Source organism: Neodiprion lecontei, chromosome 4 (assembly GCF_021901455.1).
Source record: "Neodiprion lecontei isolate iyNeoLeco1 chromosome 4, iyNeoLeco1.1, whole genome shotgun sequence".
Taxonomy (NCBI): domain Eukaryota; kingdom Metazoa; phylum Arthropoda; class Insecta; order Hymenoptera; family Diprionidae; genus Neodiprion; species Neodiprion lecontei.
This window is the reverse complement of record NC_060263.1, coordinates 9,119,308-9,143,899: the sequence shown is the minus strand read 5'-3', so window position 1 is coordinate 9,143,899 and position 24,592 is coordinate 9,119,308. Positions and strand designations below refer to the sequence as shown.

Sequence of the window (24,592 nt, the reverse complement as noted above, 5' to 3'; positions counted from 1 at the left end):
AGAAGCGTTTGGGATTGAAATAAGATCAACGCTGAAATATTCCATTCGTCAATAGAAACTTTTTAGCGTGGTTTTCTTTCAAATACATTAAGCGCATCAAGAAACCACCCCGTTAGGTGCCCATTTTTGGGATTGTTTTCACCCCTTTAAACGGTTTATTAGCAGATAAAAAAAAAAAAAATAGGTATTTCTTACTTTTTGATGCACTACAACATACATGAACTAGATAAAAATCGGAGGGGTCGACCGACTTGAGGTTCCTTGTTAGTCAGTTATTTGCCTCACAGGGCTATCATATCGCGTCAATGCAGCCCACTTACCACGCGTCCACCTCTGAGACTTGGCTCAATATTTGTGCTGTCAATAACATTAATCTCCCGGAGTTTTGGGGTTTTGCGGTCCTTTATCTCAGGGCATTATCTTATGTATACTCTCACGAAGTACGGTGTGTTTAGGCAGCAGTCACGCGTTATTCAGTACTGACCGTGGAATCGTGCCAACCTTGATGCTGCCTTTATAGTCTTATCTGCGTTTGAGTTGTACCATTTTGCCTCGCTCTCTCTCTGTCTCTGGTGAATGAAGGGTTATCAGTTTTCAATAATCTCATGAATGAGGTACTGGATTGTTCCGTGTCTTGGATATCGCCAGATATCAGCGGCCTGATGAAAAAGCAGAGCGCCTGTTATCGGTTCTTGAAGAGATATCGTAGTGCAGATTTGTATACTGAATATCTCGTGTATTGTACAGACCTAAAGCCTGCGTTGAGAGCTTTCAAGACTGCCTTTACAGAAAAGCGGTCTGACACCATCGGTGGTGCGCAGTCTTTTTGGTGTAGGATGGAATATTTTTATCTTGACAAAAGTAAAAAGCTACGGGCTGCTTTGCCTAATGAGATTTCATGATGAGTGTATCAATAGTGCACTGGCTTACCACTCGATCGTGATACCGACCTGATAACTTCCCGATACAGGCTTTCAAGCTTCAAAGGATCTGGTCAATCCACTGACTGCCTATTTTCTGAACCTGTTCCTCGCGCCAGCAATGGTTCTGTCGCTGTTAAAGTTTTCGATTGTGGTGCCTATCCCAAAGGTGATATAATATGCAGTATTTGTTAAATCGTTTTGAAGAAAAAAAAAGGTACCAACGGCACGCGGTGTTCCCAAGCGGTCACTCATCCAAGTACTGACCGCGCCCAATGTTGCTTAACATCGGTGATCGGACGAGAACCGGTGCCTTCAACGTGGTATGGCTGTTGCCGAAGGAGAAGATTCTCCTTTACTTCATGTCGATAATTAAATGTATGTGTAGAATTTGCAAACGTGTACGTTGAAGAAAACTCGGCGTCTCAGGATCTCGAGATGTGTCTCAATTAATTGACGCAGTACTTGCGGACAAAATGATGCGCAGTAGGATTACGTGGAAGTGAGAACCGTCAATGTCAATGTGTGAAATTCTAAAAACATTTTGGATCTGCTGACTCGCACTAACTTTACACCTAGTAGATATCTAAGAAAAAACTGCAAGTAAGTGAAATCACGGTAAGACTCGTCAAAAAATACCGTCCGAAACTGCAAACTTCTTCGAATCGTTTTCAAGAAAAAAAAAGATGCCAACGGCACGCGGTGTTCCCAAGCGGTCACCCATCCAAGTACTGACCGCGCCCAACGTTGCTTAACTTCGGTGATCGGACGAGAACCGGTGCTTTCAACGTGGTATGGCCGTTGCCGATGGACACGAATCTGTATCATCTCATCTCGAAAGTCAAACAAATCTGTAGGGTTTGCAAGCGCGTAGGTTGGAAGAATTTCGGCGTGTCAGGATCTCGAGATGTCTCTCAATTGCTTGACCCAGTGCTTGCGGACAAAATGATGCGCAGCAAGATTACGCGGAAGCGAGAACCGTCAACGTGTGAAATTTCAGAGCTTTTTCTGATCCACTGACTTATACTATTTTGAAACTCAGTGAATGTCTAAGAAAAAATACTGCCAGTAGGTAAAATCGCGAAAATCATCATTGGTAAAATCATAAAGATGTGCCAACTTCTTTGAAACGTTTTCAAGACAAAAAAAAATTGCCAACGGCACGCGGTGTTCCCAAGCGGTCACCCATCCAAGTACTGACCGCGCCCAACGTTGCTTAACTTCGGTGATCGGACGAGAACCGGTGCTTTCAACGTGGTATGGCCGTTGCCGATGGAGAGGAATCTGTATCATCTCATCTCGAAAGTCAAACAAATCTGTAGGGTTTGCAAGCGCGTAGGTTGGAAGAATTTCGGCGTGTCAGGATCTCGAGATGTCTCTCAATTGCTTGACCCAGTGCTTGCGGACAAAATGATGCGCAGCAAGATTACGCGGAAGTGAGAACCGTCAATGTGTGAAATTTCAGAGCTTTTTCTGATCCACTGACTTACACTCATTTGACACCCAGTGAATGTCTAACAATAAGAAAAAAACTGCCAATAGGTAAAATCGCGAAAACAATTATTGTTAAAACCATCAAAATATGCAAACTTCTTTGAATCGTTTTCAAGAAAAAAAAAAGGTGCCAACGGCACGCGGTGTTCCCAAGCGGTCACCCATCCAAGTACTGACCGCGCCCAACGTTGCTTAACTTCGGTGATCGGACGAGAACCGGTGCTTTCAACGTGGTATGGCCGTTGCCGATGGTCATGAATCTTTGTCATCTGATGTCAGAAGTCGAACAAATCTGTAGAGTGCAAGCGCATAGGTTGGGAGAATTTCGGCGTGTCAGGATCTCGAGATGTCTTTCAATTGATTGACGCAGTATTTGCAGACAAAATGATGCGCAGTAGGGTTACGTGGAAGTGTGAACTGTCAATATGTGAAATTCTAGAAATTTTTTTTGGATACGATGACCCGCACTAACTTCACACCTAGTAAATAGCTAAGAAAAAAACTGCCAGTAAGTGAAATCACGGTAAGACTCGTCAAAAAAGACCGTCCGAAACTGCAAACTTCTTCGAATCGTTTTCAAAAAAAAAAAAGATGCCAACGGCACGCGGTGTTCCCAAGCGGTCACCCATCCAAGTACTGACCGCGCCCAACGTTGCTTAACTTCGGTGATCGGACGAGAACCGGTGCTTTCAACGTGGTATGGCCGTTGCCGAAGGAAATGAATCTCTATCATCTGATCTTGAAAGTCAAACAAATCTGTAGAGTTTGCAAACGTGTAGGTTGAAGAAAACTCGTCATCTCAAGATCTCGATATGTGTCTCAATTGATTGACCCAGTACTTGCAGACAAAATGATGCGCAGTGGGATTACGTGGAAGTGAGATCCGTCAGTGTGTGAAATTTCAGAGCTTTTTCTGATTCACTGACTTACACTAGTTTGAAACTCAGTGAATGTCTAAGAAAAAATACTGCCAGTAGGTAAAATCGCGAAAATCATCATTGGTAAAATCATAAAGATGTGCCAACTTCTTTGAAACGTTTTCAAGACAAAAAAAAATTGCCAACGGCACGCGGTGTTCCCAAGCGGTCACCCATCCAAGTACTGACCGCGCCCAACGTTGCTTAACTTCGGTGATCGGACGAGAACCGGTGCTTTCAACGTGGTATGGCCGTTGCCGATGGATACGAATCTCTATAATCTTATCTCGAAAGTCAAACAAATCTGTAGAGTGCAAGAGCATAGGTTGGGAGAATTTCGCCGTGTCAGGATCTCGAGATGTGTCTCAGTTGATTGACGCAGTATTTGCAGACAAAATGATGGGCAGTAGCATTACCTGGAAGTGAGAAGTGTCAATGTGTGAAATTCTAGAAATTTTTTGGAGCCGCTGACTCGCACTAACTTCACACCTAGTAAATATCTAAGAAAAAAACTGCCAGTAGGTAAAATCGCGAAAATCATCATTGGTAAAATCATAAAGATATGCGAACTTCTTTGAAACGTTTTCAAGACAAAAAAAGAAGATGCCAACGGCACGCGGTGTTCCCAAGCGGTCACCCATCCAAGTACTGACCGCGCCCAACGTTGCTTAACTTCGGTGATCGGACGAGAACCGGTGCTTTCAACGTGATATGGCCGTTGCCGATGGAAACGAATCTCTATAATTTTATGTCGAAAGTCAAACAAATATACAGTAGGATTTGTAAACATGTAGGCTGAGAAGAATTCGGTGTTTCAGGAATTAGGATGTCTCTGCATTGAGTAATGGAGTGCTTACAGACATAATGACGCGCAGCAAGATTACGCGGGAGTGAGAACCGTCAGTGTGTGAAATTTCAGAGCTTTTGCTGATGCACTGACTTACACCAATCTGACACCCAGTGAATCTCTGAAAATGAAAAAAAAAACTATCAGGAAGTGAAATCGCGGAAAGACTCATTGGAAAAACCATTAAAATATACAAACTTCTTTGAAATGTTTTCAAGAACAAAAAGAAGATGCCAACGGCACGCGGTGTTCCCAAGCGGTCACCCATCCAAGTACTGACCGCGCCCAACGTTGCTTAACTTCGGTGATCGGACGAGAACCGGTGCTTTCAACGTGGTATGGCCGTTGCCGATGGAAATGAATCTCCATCACTACATGTTAAAAACTGAATTAATCAAGATGTTTCTGAATTGAATGATGCAGTGCTTGCGGACAAAATGATTTTGAATGACGTTGATTTTTCAATGAGTTTTTCTCGGTTTTGTGCACTCTGTTAGAAAGAAAACATTCACAATGTATCACATTCGTATAACTTGATAAATCAACCGAAGCTCTGGGATTTCGAGCATCGATGGATTTCGTTTCAGCGTGTTGCGCGTAACGTGTGGCTGCACACGTTTCTTACATTAGATAAATCACAAATTCCATGTGCGAATTCATCTTCACAAACTGACCCAGGTCAGCCGGGCTTCACCCAGATAAAACTGCTAATCTCAAAGTCTTAACGACTTGGGAAAAACCAAAGTTCTACGAAGTCGTTGCAGTGGTCAAAAATCAGGTGTTGAAATTCGATCGCCCATCATCGTTACCTCACGTTCTATACATGGTCGGATGAAAATATAAATTCCGTCAATACTAAAATTTGTGACATTCATCCTTATTAGAAATCGCACAACTAGGTATTTTACTCACTTTCTTGTCCTACCACTGTATCATGTACTTTTCTATTTACTAACGTTATCAACAATTACAACCTTAGCGTAGGCCAATCAGTCTTAACGGAATGTTTAACCAACTAAGAAGAATGCGGTATCTAATTGTCAAATGTATCTAATAACTCTGTATCAAGTTCAACAAGCTGGAAAACAATTATTTTTGCTGTACTTTTCATCGGAAAGAAAAAAGTATAGGTTTACTAGTAAAAAGAAAGAGGTCATATGAAAGGTGAAACAAAAATTCTAATACGTGTGATTTTTTGGTAGTTTGATATGGAACGAGGCAGGAAAGTAAATTGGAAATGAAAATGGATGATCTAATCGCATGTGGATTTAATAGGATATGTATACGTAATTCTGCAGTCTCGATAATCGTTACCAAGTAGAGAACATTTTGAGGGTTTCGCCGCTGACTCCCGTCTAATAAATTTACAACAACATAATTAGATAAAATCAAACTTAACCAGCTTACAAGAAACAAAAGAAAAATCATAAATTGTAACGAGATATTTATTGTGGTTTTCGGCTATTTGCTGCTTCTTGTGTCTCGGAAATGGTTTACGAAATTAATAATCTTGCACCAGGTGTAAGCAGCTAGCTTGTCGAAGCCTTGCCGGTCGAATATGAAGAGGAACAGGAAACACTCAATAAGAAGGTAAAGAAAAAATCACACCAAGCTGTATTTACGTGTACAGAGAATAGGCAGTGCGTCGCAGAAACTGTACGAGAGAAAAAACGACAGTATTAAAAAAAAAATGTTAAGATTTTTTACATGAAAATGTTACGTCCTCAAGAACTCATATTTATTGCCCACAGGCTTATTGTCACTTTACGTCCTGCATCCTCTCCTTATATTCACGGAGCGAAAAGGTTCATCCTTAAACAGCAACTATCGAGTCTCCTACATTCTCTAAATTCGTATCTTGCATCTTCATAGCTTGCACACGTGTGGCTTATAATTAAATCTCTCCATACCAATCCAAGTCCTTCCCCTGAGCCGACTTCATTACATTGATCACTGTTATAACTCAATTACTTGATCGTTAATAATAAACCAACTATAACATTTAAATCGCTACCTCCCTTAAAACCGAATCCTTTCTTCTTCTATCATTTCCTGCATTCGGTGCACTGTCACGTAAGTGAAAAATCGATGTGTACGAACTCTAAAATAGCCAAATAACACCATGGCTGGGCGTAGAGTGGATTTCGGTAGCCGCTCATCGAAGTCTACACACGATATACCCCGTAACAAAAACATAAAATTTATGACAAATATTTTTCAGTAAGGTAATAAACTTGGAAAAAGATAATCGTTCATTTGGAGAAAGTAATGAAAATTAAAAAATACAGAGATTCTAAACGTGAAGAAGCTACCTCAGCGCCTACAGATAGGCAGCCGTGCCTTACAATTTCGTTCCTGATATGACAAAACGTAACTTCGATTGCCTATCTATAGGCGCCGAGGTAGCTTCTTACCAAATTCAGGCTTTGTAGATTTGTCGGTGAAACATTGAAAATCGATTCATTTCCCGTCGAACCAGAAGCTCATGATGAATGGGACATGGCAATTTTTCATACCGACCATTGGATTGTAAAATCCTGTAAGATGCACATTTTTTTATCGAGCCGTTTCCAAAATCATCAGGGGAGTTTGTCGGACAGGCCGACAGACAAGATGACATTTCTCTAAAAATCCATTTGTACATTATAGAGGTTAGAAAACGTTAAGATTCGCGGAAATTGATTTTTGAAAAAGAAAATTCGGAATTTCACATATTGTCAGTTCTTATTTTCGCGTAATCTTGCTGCGCATCATTTTGTCCGTAAGCACTCCATCACTCATGTCAATACAGAGGCATTTCGAATTTCTTCCAACCTACGCGTTTGCACTCGAAAGATTCATTTATTTATCCAGATGAAGTGACAGAGATTCGTTTCCATCGGCAACGGCCATACCACGTTGAAAGCACCGGTTCTCGTCAAACTATGTATATTTTGGCATCAATAAACATTTAAAAAAAAAAAAAAAGCACCGGTTCTCGTCCGATCACCGAAGTTAAGCAACGTTGGGCGCGGTCAGTACTTGGATGGGTGACCGCTTGGGAACACCGCGTGCCGTTGGCATCTTCTTTTTTTCTTGAAAACGATTCGAAGAAGTTTGCAGTTTCGGACGGTCTTTTTCAACGAGTCTTACCGTGATTTCACTTAGTGGCAGTTTTTTTCTTAGATATTTACTAGGTGTGAAGTTAGTGCGAGTCATCGTATCCAAAAAAAATTTCTAGAATTTCACATATTGACAGTTCACACTTCCACGTAACCCTACTGCGCATCATTTTGTCTGCAAATACTGCGTCAATCAATTGAAAGACATCTCGAGATCCTGACACGCCGAAATTCTCCCAACCTATGCGCTTGCACTCTACAGATTTGTTCGACTTCTGACATCAGATGACAAAGATTCATAACCATCGGCAACGGCCATACCACGTTGAAAGCACCGGTTCTCGTCCGATCACCGAAGTTAAGCAACGTTGGGCGCGGTCAGTACTTGGATGGGTGACCGCTTGGGAACACCGCGTGCCGTTGGCACCTTTTTTTTTTCTTGAAAACGATTCAAAGAAGTTTGCATATTTTGATGGTTTTAACAATAATTGTTTTCGCGATTTTACCTACTGGCAGTTTTTTTCTTATTGTTAGACATTCACTGGGTGTCAAATTGGTGTAAGTCAGTGGATCAGAAAAAGCTCTGAAATTTCACCCATTGACAGTTCTCACTTCCACGTAATCCTACTGCCCATCATATTGTCCGGAAATACTGGGTCAATCAATTGAGACACACATCGAGATCTTGAGATGACGAGTTTTCTTCAACCTACATGTTTGTAAACTCTACAGATTTGTTTGTCTTTCAAGATCAGATGATAGAGATTCGTTTCCATCGGCAACGGCCATACCACGTTGAAGGCACCGGTTCTCGTCCGATCACCGCAGTTAAGCAACGTTGGGCGCGGTCAGTACTTGGATGGGTGACCGCTTGGGAACACCGCGTGCCGTTGGCAACTTTTTTTTGTCTTGAAAACGTTTCAAAGAAGTTGGCATATCTTTATGATTTTACCAATGATGATTTTCGCGATTTTACCTACTGGCAGTATTTTTTCTTAGACATTCACTGAGTTTCAAACTAGTGTAAGTCAGTGAATCAGAAAAAGCTCTGAAATTTCACACACTGACGGATCTCACTCCCACGTAATCCCACTGCGCATCATTTTGTCCGCAAGTACTGGGTCAATCAATTGAGACACATATCGAGATCTTGAGATGACGAGTTTTCTTCAACCTACACGTTTGCAAACTCTACAGATTTGTTTGACTTTCAAGATCAGATGATAGAGATTCGTTACCTTCGGCAACGGCCATACCACGTTGAAAGCACCGGTTCTCGTCCGATCACCGAAGTTAAGCAACGTTGGGCGCGGTCAGTACTTGGATGGGTGACCGCTTGGGAACACCGCGTGCCGTTGGCATCTTCTTTTTTTCTTGAAAACGATTCGAAGAAGTTTGCAGTTTCGGACGGTCTTTTTCAACGAGTCTTACCGTGATTTCACTTAGTGGCAGTTTTTTTCTTAGATATTTACTAGGTGTGAAGTTAGTGCGAGTCAGCGGCTCCAAAAAATTTCTATAATTTCATACATTGACAGTTCTCACTTCCAGGTAATGCTACTGCCCATCATTTTGTCCGCAGATACTGTGTCAATCAACTGAGACACATCTCGAGATCCTGACACGGCGAAATTCTCCCAACCTATGCTCTTGCACTCTACAGATTTGTTTGACTTCCGACATGAGATGATAAAGATTCCTGCCCATCGGCAACGGCCATACCACGTTGAAAGCACCGGTTCTCGTCCCCCAGTCGCGTTCCGTCTCACGTTCCAAACGTATCGGCGCTACATAAATACGATTAGTGACACAGAAGGTAAACATAACCTCACAGAGTCCCCACAAATGCCTCCGGCAGTGGATCTCAGCACGGTAATCACACCAATCAATAACAGAAAACGCAGTGCAAATGCAAATACAACTAATGCTAAAAGTAAAATCACCAAAATGATTAACCAACAAGGAAATGGACCCGCTATTCCATTGTCAAACAGATTTGATCCACTCGCAAATGACGACATGGAAATACACGAGGAAAGCACTCACCAACAGATTAATAATCAAACACCACCAACTGCAACCCACACGCAGAATACACCACCAAAAAAAGAAAAGAAACCTCCACCAATTGCCATCCACGGTAAGGTTCAAGACCACTCAAAGATAACAGAACTCATAAAATGCTTAGTGAAAGAAAAATTTTACATAAAATATCATCAATATCACACCGAGATCTTCACAACATCAAAAACTGATTATGATAACCTATTGGCGCATCTGAAAGCCACGGGGGTTAAGTTTCACACTTATTCCCTAAAAAATGAAAAAAAGAAAACTTTTGTAATTAAAGGACTGCACGAGGTAACCAAACCGGAACAAATACAAACTGAACTCCAAGAAATTGGTTTTGATGGCACAAAGGTCAGTCTAATGAAAGGCACTAAGTATCCAATATTTATGGTAGCAGTTTCAGCTGACACTCACCTCAAACATGTCAAGCAAAAAGCACAACTATTGTGTAATACCGTAGTCACTTGGGAAAATTACGAAACTAAAAGAAGAGCCTCACAGTGTCACAGGTGTCAAGAGTGGGGCCATGCAACTGTCAACTGCTTCGCAGAACCAGCATGCCTAAAATGTAGTGAGGCACATTTAACTAAAGACTGCCAAAAACCCAAAACGACACCAGCAAAATGTGTCAACTGTGGTGGTGAACACCCGGCAAACGCCACCATCTGCGACGCCTATCGCAAAAGGATACAACAAATAGCGAGTAGATCAGCTAACGCGAAGCAAGCAAAAACACAGCCACCGAACGTGACACCAAATCTAAATGACCAGCAGCACTTTCCATCACTTCGAGTTAGGACTGCAGAGCCAAACGCCAACTCCTGGTTTAACAGCGGAGTACAAAGTAATTTAAGCAATAGGTTACATCAAGAAAAACTTAACACTAACATTAATAATAACTATCACGTAAGTAATGAAATGACTGACTTCCTAGAGCTCACTAATGTAATTAAAAGCATTAATAAACTTGTCGATATTAAAAAAATGTTAAGACTAGCAAAAGAACTCCACACAAATTTACAAAAGTGCTCAACACAGACAGAAAAATTTAGCGTATTCGCTGATTTTACAGCTAAATTAGAAACACCATAGATAACATAAAAATATGTAGTTGGAACGCAAACGGCTTAAAAAATAAATTAGGAGAAGTTATCCAATTTTTAAATAGTTATAAAATTGATATATTTTTAATTAATGAAACTAGGCTAAGTGATAAAGACAAACTTAAAATTAAAAATTATAACTGTGTACGTAAAGATAAAGGTTATGCAGCAGGTGGAGTTGCAGTGTTAATTAAAAAAGATTTAGCATATAAGGAACTTAGTATAGACAATAATATTACTATAGAATATATTTCTATCAAATTAGCAAGTAACATTTGTATAATTGCAGCTTACAATAGCCCAGCTAATGATTTTACAACTCAAGAATTAGATTCTGTTCTAGGTATTGGAGATAAAGTACTGTTGGTTGGGGATCTTAACGCCAGACACCTCAGCTGGAACAACCATATCAATAATAACAGAGGATTAACGTTATTTAACTACACCCTTGCTAATAATTGCAGTATCACTTTTCCAGACGAACCAACACATTATCCCACTAATAATTCCACTCCTACCACCATAGACATTGCTATAAACAAAAACATCAGTCAAGTTTCAGACATGAAAGTCCTACATGAACTCAACTCAGATCACACACCGGTTATAATCGAGCTAGGATCACAAGAAAGAAGCTGTGCTCAGAAAACCGTTTATGACTACAAAAAAGCTGACTGGGTTAACTTTAGAAAACACCTTGATCAGAAAACAATTCTTACACCAACAATCAAAACAAAAGATGAGCTCGATCAAACAATACTGAAATTCACCACCGACATCCGCAATAGTATCGATAAAACTATCCCCAAAACAACATTTAAAAACCTACATGATAAACTGCCACATAGTATACTGCGAATGATCAAGCAAAGAAACCACCTCAGAAAAATCTGGCAGCGCTCTAGACAAAATAAAGACAAAGTTGAAGTAACAAAACTCACTCATCAAATAAGAACAGCTATAATCAACCACAGAAACAAGGAGTGGTCCAATAAATTGGAAAAGTTGAATCCTAACGACAACTCGTTGTGGAGAATGACTAAAATACTAAAAATGGAGGACAACAACATCCCATCGCTAGTAAAGAATGGTGTTGAAGCCTTCACTGACTACGATAAAGCCAACATGCTGGCAGACCAATTTGAACAGGTTCACAATATAGATCTAGTTAATAATACATCCGATCAGGACAACATAATAAAACAGGTAAAGAAATATCTAGAAGAAACTGATAATGAAAACTGGGATAACTCTATAACATCGCCACGCGAACTGTCATCTATAATCAAAAAGCTACCTTCTAAAAAAGCACCAGGACAAGACACCATACAGAATATAGTTCTTAAAAATTTTTCACGAAAGGCACTTGTACAACTCACATATATAATAAATAACTCAATCAAGCTATCCTACTTTCCGCAGCACTGGAAGACAGGACAAATTGTACCAATCAAAAAACCTGGTAAAGTAAGCACAGATCCTAGTAGTCATCGCCCAATTAGTCTTCTTCCGACGATGAGTAAAGTCTACGAAAAGGTGATTCTCAAGAGACTCATACAACATGATGAAAAAAACAACATACTAGTAAATCATCAGTTTGGGTTCAGAAGCAAGCATAACACAGTACAACAGGTAACAAGAATAGTAAACGACATCTCAATTAACTTCAACAAAAATCTAGTCACAACATTATTATTACTTGATATAGAAAAAGCATTTGACAGAGTGTGGATAGATGGCTTAACTTTTAAACTGATAAATTACAATTACCCACCGACAATTATCAAACTCATCTATTCATATTTATCTGACAGACACTTCGTCGTATCTCTCAATGGAACGATATCAACTAGAAGAAAAATCAAAGCTGGTGTTCCACAAGGCTCAGTTATTGGTCCTATACTTTTCAATATCTATCTTAACGATATTCCTACCTTTCTTAAAACGAGCACAGCACTATTTGCAGATGATACAGCCATCTATGCACACTCTTTCAGTGCCATCACCGCTGCCAAACAGTTACAAGTACACATAAACATACTCGAAAAATTCTACACCATGTGGAAAATTTCACTAAACGCATCTAAGACTGAAGTCATAACATTTGCCAAGAAGACGAGCAACACAAGAATAATTCAACCCATAAAAGTATACAATCACAACATAGAACCAGCAAACACAGTCAAATACTTAGGCGTCTACTTAGATCCCAGACTAACATACCACACCCACATCAAACAAGCAATCAGAAAAGCCTTTATAGTACAAAAAAAGTGTATCCCCTGATGGTTAAAGGCTCAACACTGACAATTAAAAATAAAAAACTCATATACACGATGATCTTAAGACCTATCCTGACATATGCAGCTCCGGTGTGGTGTGGTGCATCCCCAACCAACTTACTACTTCTCCAAAGATATCAAAATAAATGTCTTAGACTCATTCTCTCAGAAAACAGATACGCGAAAATTAAAAAAATGCATGAGACAACTGACTTAATGTACATAAAAGAGTATATATATAGACTAGCAAATAACTTTTATGACCAACAACTAAATAACAATAATTTAACAAAAAACATTACAAATATAAGAAAGTATAATATACCACACACGTTTAAACACAAACTACCTTACCAAAAACTAGAAATATTTAATAACATAAAAACCTAAGCAACTGAAATAAATGCTACCTGATAAACAGCATACAGGCACATGCCTGGAACAATTCTCAATCACAGGTTTTTGCGCGAACTTTTCCTGTATTTAAGTCAATTACTACTGCATTTGCTACAATACTGCATTCAAGTCTTAAACAAAACATTTAGAAAATAAGTTAACCACTTAATGTAAAACAAAATGTTAGATTAAGCTTAAAATCTAGGCCGGAGTTACATAAACTAAGATAATTATAAGTGCAACATTGTAAATATTGTACATCTATTGTTTCATCTAATAAATAAACCTAAAGGGGGGTTCTCGGTTCTCGTCCGATCACCGAAGTTAAGCAACGTTGGGCGCGGTCAGTACTTGGATGGGTGACCGCTTGGGAACACCGCGTGCCGTTGGCATCTTTTTTTTTCTTGAAAACGATTCAAAGAAGTTTGGACTTTCGGACGGTCTTTTTTAACAAGTCTTACCGCGATTTCACTTACAGGTAGTTTTTTTTCCCAAACATTCACTGGGTTTCAAATTAGTGACAGTCAGTGGATCAGAAAAAGCTCTGAAATTTCACACATCGACGGTTCTCATTTCCACGTAATCTTGCTGCGCATCATTTTGTCTGTAAGCACTCCATCACTCAATACAGAGGCATTCCCAATTTCTTCCAACCTACGCGTTTGCATTCTACAGATTTATTTAATCATCTAGATGAAGTAAAGGAGATTTCTTTCCATCGGCAACGGCCATACCACTTTCAAAGCACTGCTTGGGAACACCGCGTGCCGTTGGCATCTTTTTTTCGAAAGGCTCTCCAGAATTTGCTTAGTTTCTACGTTTTCCTTCTAAAAGTTATCGTGATTGTTTCCAGTTTTTTATGCATGATGCGTCAAGTTGGGAGCCGTCCATGAACTTTGCAATGCATTTAAGGAAGTCGGGAAAGAGGGGTCGAAGGTTTCGTTACATAACGGTCTCTAGTACTTTTTTTCGGCTTTTCTCAAGAATTACGAATTTTCAATTTCTAATTTCGCGCGTACACAGTCGTATTGCTTTTCTACTTCCCGTTTTTCTGTTTTCAGAGAAAAAAGGAAGTTGTTGTCATCACCACGAAAATGAAATGTTGAGTTTTCACTATATCTTGTTGTTTCTCGATCTAGAGAATCGCCTTGCACCATTTTCGGTTGGAATCCTGTGTATGTGTGTATATATGCATGCATGTGCGTATGTGTGTGATAAAGTTTTTTGTCCAACGATATTTCGAGAAGGAGTTACCGGTTATTAATCATTTTGGTTGCGATCGACGCAGCTTTTACCAGTATTTCGTCCGGAATTGAAGTGGATACAGAAATATGTGAAAAAGTTTTTTCACAGCGTTGCTGAACAGTAACGTTTTCTAGCTGCTTCAATACTTTGGTTTATTTTTGAATTTATTTATTTTTCTCAGTTTTTAGTGTGTTTTAGTTTATCCGCTGTCTCATGGATTTTTATGCGCGATCTCATATTTCTAAAGAATATATATTTTCAAATATTTTTTCTGCATTCCTCGGAATTTATTTCATTTTACCTCACTATTAAAAAAGATTTTAAATTTAAGAACAAATTCACAGCGCAGTCATATGAAATTTGTAAATTAGGTATACGAAATGACCATTCATACCCTTGGATAGCTAAATTCACACTCGCACATTAATTTTAATGTATTGATGTAAAGTTTAATATACACGATATTGGAAATGAAAACACGCTGCGCAATTTTCCACTCATGCATTGTAATGATACATTATTTACTGAAAATTACAATAATTGTATATTAACCTATTCATAACCAACAGAGCATTGAAAATACAGTACAGTTTGGAATATTAATCGTGACCGTATTAAAAATACGATGCATGTAACATCGAATATTACGATACAAGAAATTCAATATTAAAAACCGAGTTAAAAACTCGTTTAAGCATTTTCCAAACACGTAATGTTATGGTATTGATAAACATATAATATTCGTCTGTGGTAGAAACATGCATCGCAAACAGTTTTATCGAAAATTTGAAGCCCTAATAAATAGTTTGTTAATTAAGAAGAATCCGTCGAAGAATTATGGACACAAGTAATTATATGATATGGTTTCCGACAATAACAAGATGAATTGATGATGATGAAAATAACAAATTGAACCTCGGTTCACAATAAAAACAGCTACTCTATAATTACAAAGAATATTCGTAACAAAAAAAAAAAAAAAAATAAGAAGAAACTATTCCAAGATCAATTTGCCGTCGCAATTCACACTGAAAATGCAATCCTTCCTAGAATACAGTTCAACTTTATAGACTAGTGATTTTTCCGTAGCTGAATTTGGTGGAACGATCAAACGTTCGGAGAATTGTTTTTCTCAATCTTACCCAAAATAATAATATCAAAAAGCCTTTGAAAATGATTTGATTGAAAACATCATTCATTTTCTAGCATCAATCTTGCAAGGGATGAAACTTATACCGGACCCTTCTCCACCCATCCCCTTTAAACAGACTATAATCGCACGTTCCTACTTCACACGTATCGACTTTAGACAGTGAAACGATATTCGGCATGCTTTTTTTAGCATGCGGCATAAAATTTACGTAATATTGAGCATCGGGGCGACACTCGATGCAAAATTACGTATAGCACCCTTATTCGAGAATCCATTGATGAGGTAACCAAAGGTTACTAGAACTTTTAAGTTTTCCCCCACGTTTCTTGACAACAAATTTCTTTCGCAGAGCGAACTCTCGAGACTTTCCCTTTTAAAAATAAGAATATGGAATGGGAAACCCGTGTCATCCCGGTGATATCGAGTTTCGCCGGCAATCGGCACGTCGCATGCGGACACATGAGGCTTCGGGGCAGTGCCTTCCTCGTTCCAGAGTCGGTAGGTTCGTGGGTTGGTACCGAGTTAGCGAACAACGCGGGAGTGATTAGGACGTCCATGGGACTCGAGGGAGGAGGCGGGTGTTGCATGAGATAATCAACTCCGTGACCCGCCGGACGGAAGCCGCCCCCGTTTACCGCGGGTTTAATACTCCAGTCCGGTTTGCATGTTCGTAGGACTAATCCAAAAAGTATCCCAGCGTCGCGCCGTGGCGACAATGAATTCCCCGTTATATATAATAGTACATTACGATACGAGTGCGCAAAGTAGGTCGTTCCCGCACTCGCAAAAAATTCTTCCGCGCTAATTCCTCGCTTACTTTCCCCCTTCGGAGCGGTAAATTGAACTTCTTTCTTCGATTTTAGAATATTTATTTATTTATTTTCATCGGATTGTTTACATTTTCGCGTATAAAACATCAAATGCAAACCGTTACAGAGGTATACTTATGCTAGTTATACTTATTCGCAGTTCTGATATAACTCTTATAATCTGATAGAATAAATTTGTACGAAAAAAAAATAACAGTTTCGAAACGTATATAATAGTGATCATACAGAGAACATAGTTCTAAATTTTTATCGAATTTTTTTAGCCATACAAATTAACAATGTAATAACAAAGGTTAGACTTGGAGATTCTCTAAGATCCATGACTTTATTTTATTTTTATGACATTTATATGTTTTTATTTGTCGTTTTAAGTTCATTCGGCAACAGCCTTGACACAACTGCATCTACTAGTATCAATTTTGCACATCTTTGGCATAATAATACTTCTATTTCTGGTAATACTGAAATTGATAAAAGTATCCTTAAAATATCATAATGGTAATTAAGCGACTCGTAAGCATACATTTGTTTACAGTCCAATGGCCTTTTATTAGTTATGAGTTGATTTTTATTTATGATTTTTAGGAGCTTATTTTGTAAACTTTGCAGTAAAAATAAATTGGTCGAGTAACACTTCCCCTGTTTGTAATAAAATTTGAGGATTCTCTTAGACCAATTTATATTCGTTCCGACACCCTACATTCTAGGGCAACGCGATCAATCGGCTAATCCTCGACTAAATCAAATTTTTTTTTTTCAATTAATCAAGCAATCGCCCCTTTCAATAAATTCTCCTTTCGATTAAACGATTCGTCAATTAATCAAAAGAACGATTATTCGTTGTTATAATTAACTGAGTAGTTACCCAGCTCTACAGTAAGTAGATCCCGAAACATTCAAATGGATTTATTCGAAAACAAACCGTTCAGAAAAGTCTTTTTCGCGATACTTTTTATCAAATAAGAAAAAGTGTAGGCTCATCGGTAGACAGGAACTAATAAAAAGGGTGAAAAAAAAAATTAAGTTGAAAAAACTTAATCATTCACTTAGAAAAAGTACTAAAGAGGAAACGTTATAAATTTGTCGGTAAAACATTGAAAAGCGATTTATTTAGAGTTGAACCGGAAGTTTAGATGAAATGGGACATGGGATTTTTTCATGTTCATCGGTTGTTAAATCATGCGAGTTTCAGAGTTTTTTATCGAACCATTTCCGAGATCGTCACGGGAGTTTGGCATTTTCCGAGGCGAATATTCCTCGACTTTTCGACTTGACGGTACGTCGGCTTTAATTTATCAAAGTATAGTTGATATAGATTATTTGTCTAATTCAAATGATCTAACTAGGCCGATATCTTAGCCTTCGAATACGAGATCTGATCTTTAATCACATTTGATGGTATATTCAATCGATCCGCGTCGTGGTGTTAGGATTTTTCCCGATCGTATTGATACGTGAAAATTTTTAGAACACAATAGGCAATTTTCTATGGCTTAGCAATTTTGGGATATTTATCGGGCCACCACAGTCGTAGCGAGCAAAGCTCCGAGTCGTCAGCAACCCGAGGGCAGGAAGTTACGGAGAGTCAGGAGTCCGCTTTACCCCAACCATGGCGAAAATTAACAAATTTTCCCCGGATTCCGGAAGTGCATGGCGCGACGATTCGGGCCGCCGGCTGTCGAGGCGCTACTTGTGCCGAGTTTGCGGCGAGGCTTATAATTAATTACAGCGAACGGAAGTGGCTACGATTTACGAGGCGGTGGCCGAGGGGTCGGGTGACGGCGAGGATGGGAAGTTGGCGAATAAACGCGAGGTGATCGCTCTTCCCGAGGTATTCTCAATCCGACAAATCACATCATCCAAATCGGATTAGACCATCAAGGAAGAAGAGCCAATAGTCGTCCTCATAAATAAGTAATCTTATCACGCTGGGGGCCTTGCGCCAACTTGACGACGGTCCGACGCCATTTCGATTGGAATTGCAAAGTAGCCAAGTTTACGGATTTGCGAACGATTTCCGTCCCGTCGTCTTTTTTTACTATCCTTTTTCCCTTGCTTCTGCCGTCTTCCTTCCGTCCGATGCCTTGTTTCGCACATTTTTCAAACGATTTAACGCTTATTTACCGCACACACCGCAACGCAGATTTACAAGAGAATAAGAATTCGTCCACTTTTACCAGATACGTATAGAAAATTCGATATCAAATTCGTTACGATATTTTCAATAGCTGACAGTGCGCGCTTTCTTTTGCAACTACTGGTTATAATTTTACGTTCTTTCTTTTGTTTCGAACAGGCCATTCGGCAATTGCAAATTGCATATTTCTTGCATTGCAAAAATCAATCCATATCCTTATTCTCAGACTGTTTGAATTACTGTACTTAGATCTCGTTCCTTACAAATCTTTACCCGTTCTAATTAATTAATACATTTCTCTCAGCGAGTTTCAAAGTTTCTCGTACAGAATGGCGTATCAACGTTTTTATACGGAATTATTTGATGTTTGTAGAAAGGATAGTTTTTCAGTTCTAATTTCGAAACATTTAGGGTAATTATGCATTTCCTATGACCAAGCAAGAAAAATATTATTCACGTTTTGATCCCAAGCAGTGGAAATGCCAGAAACTACGAAGCAATAATAGTATTTAAGAATTTCATTTTAAGAACGATTTTTCAGTGAAAACATTTGTTCTTCTGTTTGTAAAAGACATCTGTTAAAATCTGATAAACTAAAAATATGAATCAAACCGCTGACGGTTACATCTTCAAGTTGTTTGTAGCGATATTTTTTTGTAGCCTAGTCATGAACAAAAAACATTGTCCAACTGCAGATTCATCTATTCAAATAGAACCGCAGTGGTCTAAGAACAATCTTTTTCCAACACAAGCTTGGAAAGCTGTGAAGCGTGCGTAAAGTTTTCCATTTCCGAACAGTACGGTAAAACGACGCTGACGCATGCGCTTGAGTGAATTTCTCAACTTTACGCACTAGGGCTTCCTCAGCGCATGCGCAATTTCTGATAACTTAATTTTGCGCACTGTCTCATCGAGCGTAAGTTAACGAGCGCCAATTCAAGCGGTGTCAATGGCACCTTCGGTACGTCTCAAATTAAACTTTCTTTCACAGATGTTGGAGAAAATAGCGTGCGTCACGTGTGGGAACGGAAGATATCTGTTTCGTCTGTTAATTCACAACGCTCGCCTTGGCTCTTACTGCGTTCACACTATCACTCATATGATTGCAGCACTCGCCTTTGCGGCTCACGCTCAAAACTTTACACTCGTCAGAAATCGCCCACTTTCTGCACGTGTAATACAATATACTCTATTTCGTCTCTGCAGTATCTGCATAACACCACGAGCCGCGGTAATAAATGTCAGCGGTAATTTTTCACAATGCAGAATGGATCTGCAGCTGCGTCATATACCGCATATAACGAACAAAACGAGAAGAGATAGAATGTGCATAAAAAGGACATTCAAGATATGTTGTTACACGAGCTGACGTTGAAAGCCCGCGGCTGGATATCGTATTCCGTACATGGAAAATTGGATAATTCAGTTTTGCAGTAACTGAAACCGTTCCGCAATGATCATACAGGTATACCAGCGGAAGTTATTGAGTTTCTCAATTTCTCCGGCACACATCGCCCTCGACTGCAGCAGTTCCACTTCGCGTCAATTGAGCAGTAATGGTACAATGTGCAACGAAGGGAGGTGGAGGGGGGCTGTTCGTAATTGCCCTCCCCCCCCCCCCCCCTGTCGCATCGCGCTTTTTTCAATAAGTGCATGTATATACCTTTTTTTGTGCATTTTAGGGCAAAATAAAATAATTAGGTTACATATTTGATTTTATTTATACGAAGTAATCATAATAAGAACAATGATTGATAATCGAATTCGTTCGGTGTCATTTTATTGCTTGTTACTTCCATAAGAGGCAAAAATAAATTTTCCATCCACTTAACATGCAAGAATAAGAGCCTATTTCAAGCACACTGAGAGTAATTTTTAGTTCCGGTTACCGCTCGGTCCTCAACTATTTTCATTTTGTACCACAATCGAAAAATATAGTTCTAGGGAGAAAATGAAAATTAGTTTTCTAGCTGTTACCGGAAAGTCTAGTATCCGTTATTATTCTTTCTCATTACTATCACCGTTACTATATTTTCTTGTAACTGTTGCGAAAATTTAATGCTTGTGCAACAATAAATTGATGTTAAAGCCTTATCTAACTAAAAAAAGTAGAGTATACCGAAAAAACTGATTTTGCGTTGCAATTACCAAAAAAGTATCGACAATAGCTCAAAATGGTTACGTGTACCTCGTTTTTCGTAATTCCAACAATATCCAAACAGTGTTTTTTAATGATACCTGCTTTACCGAATGTTTCTAGTTAATATAAAAAATGAAATTTTTATCAATGCACCTGTTGAAAAAAAGTTATAGCGCGATGCAGAGCTTTTTGTATTTGTTACCGTGGCGATCGGAAAGGACACCCGGAAATGCAGCGAGTCTTTTGATTTTATGACCAGTTAGTGGAATGATCGTGGACAGTACGTTTATCCCTGTATGTTAAGTACTTGTGGAATCATTAATTGATCCCCTTTCACCTTTAATCGGCACACATACATTCTGCGTTGTATAATGGCCGTAACTGTTCGTGAAATCCTGAAATCCTTACACGACATTCTTGCTGTTTCAGTTTGAGAGCTTTGAGGTCTTTTGGCACTGGAAGTCGCGAGTACGTCGCTGATTTAGCTCAGCAAATCCACAGGAAACGAGAACGGGTCGTGGTAAGTGTATTGCGTAAAATTCTCCCGCGAGCGAATGCTAGAAGTGAGTTGAAATTCAATACCTTGTCGTCAATTTGATTACGATAATATGAGGAATTTATCAAATTCGTATACCGGTAAGCTACAATGATTTTTCTAAAAATTCAAGAATAAATATACTAAAGTTCTCGACAAGATGGGTTAGATATCGATTTTTTATTTCATATACCCTTAACCCTAATTGGTCAAACTTCAGTAGAATCGCATAACGGTCACAGAGGGTGAAGATCACCCCAGTTCGAAAAATGTGATATCCTGCTTCAACAATGAGTTTTATAAATCTAAAAAAAATATTTGGATATTGTTTAAGGATCGCACGAAAAGTTCTTTCAGTTTCCCTAACCAAAATTTACTGTTTAAATATTGTAAAACAGCGGCGAAGTTCTGGTACTAAGGGACTGTACGAGGATTTTGAAAAATGTGTGGGGTGATATTCACCCCAAGTGACCAATCAGGGTTAACGGACCATGCTATTGTAACGGGTCGAAAACCATCTGACTTTCGCGATTTTCTTTTCAATGGTTAAAATACGCTAGTCGGTCTGATATTTTTATGTAAAATCAAAACACTCATAAAGAACTGAAAATAAATTTTGAAACGTTATTTTTATTGAAGAAAATTTTTTTTAACGGTTTTCTCGGAATCTGGTGTTACAAAACGGTGTACATTCTCAAAGGAGGAGTCTTCAAGTTATTCGTCTTAAATTCGGACACAACTTTCTTCACGCCATTCTTTGTCTTGATATTGAAGTTTGTTTTTTTTGAAGTATTCATATTTTTTTCAACGCAAAACTCGCGAAAGAATAGGCTAAATTCGATACTTACAATATTCAAAGCTTACGAGCATGGAATTTTGATGAAGCTTCGATGTGTGAGACTATCTCGTAATAATCTAATCGAAAAAGTATCAACTCCTGACTCACCAACCTTCTCAATTGATGTTAAATGTCGACCATGTAGAAAAAGATTTAAAAAAATAATAGCTATGCAATTCTTAAGAGTTACTCCTTTTCAATTTAGGTTATGTTGTTCACCGAGTTGCATAGAACGGTAAAAGACGAACGAAATTTGCGTTGAAAATGTTAGACCAATTTGAAGGGACATAAGTTACACATGATGTAAAAGTCATACATTTTGTTTACTCAATATTTTGGCCTGAAATTTGTTACACGGTGGGATTTTGGGGTCGCTGATCACAAATCTGAATTCAGAATTTGATAATGTCTAAATCCAAAATGGCGGATCCAATATGGCGATATATCCAAATTCTGACTTCAGATTCGTGATCAGCGGCCCCAAAATTCCCCCGAGTAATAAAATTCAGGCCAAAATGTTTAGCGAAAAAATGTGTGACTGAAAGGGTTAAGCATTAATACTATGAGCTGCCAAGCCTTCATGCATCGACGATTGTTCCAGGAAGAGCAGCGTTGGGAGCAAGAGAATTGTCGGAGGCATTATGACACCTGGAGAAGATTGTGGGGTCGACCAGGTCACGGGGCGCCGATGGATCATTGTCAGCGTGCAAATCTCTACAACATTCTATACCGACCTGCAATCTATTGAATTCACTTCGTTACGCGGATCATGTCGTGCTTGCGATATTTGTCGTGCGAGGGTACTTTTCAATATCGATAAATTGTTTCTCACACCAGATTCTTGCGTTGTGATGAACGGAAAATCAGCCTAAACTAAAGCTACGACAACTGTACCTATAACTATCATTTGTTTCTAGTTTTGATGTGCGAATCTTCTAATCGTTGATTTTAAGTCCGTTGATCAATGGAGAAAAACCTTTGAATCAGGCCAGAATTTCACTACTCTGGGAGCTTCTTTTTCCAGTCACTTATCGATGGTCTCTAATAAACTTCACTCAACTTTAGAGGGGTTGATTATAAAAGACCTAACCTTGGCGTGATAATTATAATCCAAGTAACGCCACGGACCCCGATGATAAAACAATTATCTTCTATGCTTGTACACATGAGTTAACTGTTTTATCATCGGGGTCCTTAGAGTTACTTGAATTATAGTCGTCACCCCAAAGTTAAGTCTTTTATAATCAGTCTCTTTAAACTTAGGTGAATTTTATTAGGAGCTATCGTTATATACTTGAAAGGTAAACTGAGAAAATGGTAAAAATAACACTGTTCAGATGCGTACGTTATTTTTAGACGTCATCTACGTCATTTTCAACATGCATCCATTACGATTCTTTCGTGTTATCAGGTTACCGCTTCTGTAGAAGCCGATCCACGGTATAATAATGCAAGTGTGATAGAATCCGATAAGAGTAAAAGTAAACTATGGGCCATTAATTCCTAGGTGATCGTTCTCTATCGGAAGGTAGAGGTTCAATCGATCGGTACAATTAGAGCCTAATTTACTTTCAATCGGTTTAGCCGTGTCTTATCGCGTTCTACCGCTCACTATCGTGACTGTTACTATTCTCCCAAATGCGAAGTACGCATGCATAAAAAAGGTATCTACGACGTTGAATGGTCGATTTGTCTCAATGGAACAAGTCACAGTGGACCGGAATACCCGGGTTTTACAGAGTTTTCTATACGTGACAACGAAGACAAATTGCCGCGCAGAACTGTAACAACAGCGTCGACACTGTACAACTGTAATAACGCGGACAACGGGAAAATCTAGAAACGCGCATCGCCATTGTGTCTGACTGCTGTGTATCCGTTACCGAGCACCGTCAGCCTCCGTGCGGAACACACAAGAGTTGGGCGTCGGTGATTCATACCCCCGTAAAATATCAGTTCCTGTTTACGCTTGGTTTAGATATACATGTTGATACTGCAGCAAAACCACCGCCGTTGCTCTATCGCATTGTCTGCAGCTGGGTCAACGGGTGCAGAAGGCAGTCCCATTACGGTTTTTTTTTCGTTCAGTCAAAATATGTAGGTCTGAATTAAAAATGTTCGGGATATGGCTGCATTTTTGTGTTTCGGGATTTTTTACTATCGGGAACTCGAATCTGGAGTTATTTTTGAATCGCGTAGCTGGTGTTCTCAGAAAACAGCAAAATTTGAGGTTTCTTGCATTTTCTTCAAAAACTGCTACCGATTGATGAAGCATAACTTGACCATCGTGTAGAGCAGAAAATTCTACATCGAATTATGTTCCCGCGTGACAGAAACGGAGTCGGATTAACATATTTAAAAAAAAAAGAAACTATTTCACTAAAATTCCCCAGATACCGTCGATAAGTAGAATTTCTGTTTTCTTAATTTGTTAATCCTACTCCCCTTTCGACATATGAGGACATAATTCAGGTAGAATTTTCCGCTCCACGCGATCGTCGAGTCATTTTTCATCTATCGTGAGACAGAAGCAACTCACTCCCTTCTATTTGTTTAACAATTTATCAAGATTATTGACGATTTATAC

At 39.1% G+C, this 24,592-nt stretch overlaps 1 protein-coding gene, 10 non-coding genes and 2 pseudogenes across 11 annotated transcripts in view; 5 read left to right on the top strand and 8 right to left on the bottom strand.

Moving 5' to 3' along the window:
* LOC107222970 overlaps positions 1-23,661 on the top strand; it is a 32,962-nt gene extending 9,301 nt beyond the window's left edge. The window contains exons 4-5 of the mRNA XM_046737406.1: positions 21,062-21,152; positions 22,607-23,661. Coding sequence (XP_046593362.1) covers positions 21,062-21,152; positions 22,607-22,753 — 238 coding nt within the window. The 3' untranslated portion in view covers positions 22,754-23,661. The remainder of the gene's footprint in view (positions 1-21,061; positions 21,153-22,606) is intronic.
* Positions 1,139-1,257, bottom strand: LOC124294329 (annotated as a pseudogene).
* Positions 1,608-1,726, bottom strand: LOC124294318. The gene has a single exon (XR_006904258.1). It is a non-coding gene; the product is annotated as a 5S ribosomal RNA (ribosomal RNA).
* Positions 2,073-2,191, bottom strand: LOC124294317. Its single transcript, XR_006904257.1, has one exon. It is a non-coding gene; the product is annotated as a 5S ribosomal RNA (ribosomal RNA).
* LOC124294316 lies at positions 2,543-2,661 on the bottom strand. The gene has a single exon (XR_006904256.1). It is a non-coding gene; the product is annotated as a 5S ribosomal RNA (ribosomal RNA).
* LOC124294315 lies at positions 3,007-3,125 on the bottom strand. Its single transcript, XR_006904255.1, has one exon. It is a non-coding gene; the product is annotated as a 5S ribosomal RNA (ribosomal RNA).
* On the bottom strand, positions 3,472-3,590 carry LOC124294314. Its single transcript, XR_006904254.1, has one exon. It is a non-coding gene; the product is annotated as a 5S ribosomal RNA (ribosomal RNA).
* Positions 3,936-4,054, bottom strand: LOC124294321. Its single transcript, XR_006904261.1, has one exon. It is a non-coding gene; the product is annotated as a 5S ribosomal RNA (ribosomal RNA).
* Positions 4,410-4,528, bottom strand: LOC124294307. Its single transcript, XR_006904253.1, has one exon. It is a non-coding gene; the product is annotated as a 5S ribosomal RNA (ribosomal RNA).
* LOC124294328 lies at positions 7,059-7,240 on the top strand (annotated as a pseudogene).
* LOC124294296 lies at positions 7,587-7,705 on the top strand. The gene has a single exon (XR_006904248.1). It is a non-coding gene; the product is annotated as a 5S ribosomal RNA (ribosomal RNA).
* Positions 8,057-8,175, top strand: LOC124294324. The gene has a single exon (XR_006904264.1). It is a non-coding gene; the product is annotated as a 5S ribosomal RNA (ribosomal RNA).
* On the top strand, positions 8,522-8,640 carry LOC124294295. The gene has a single exon (XR_006904247.1). It is a non-coding gene; the product is annotated as a 5S ribosomal RNA (ribosomal RNA).
* Positions 23,662-24,592: the final 931 nt, after the last annotated feature.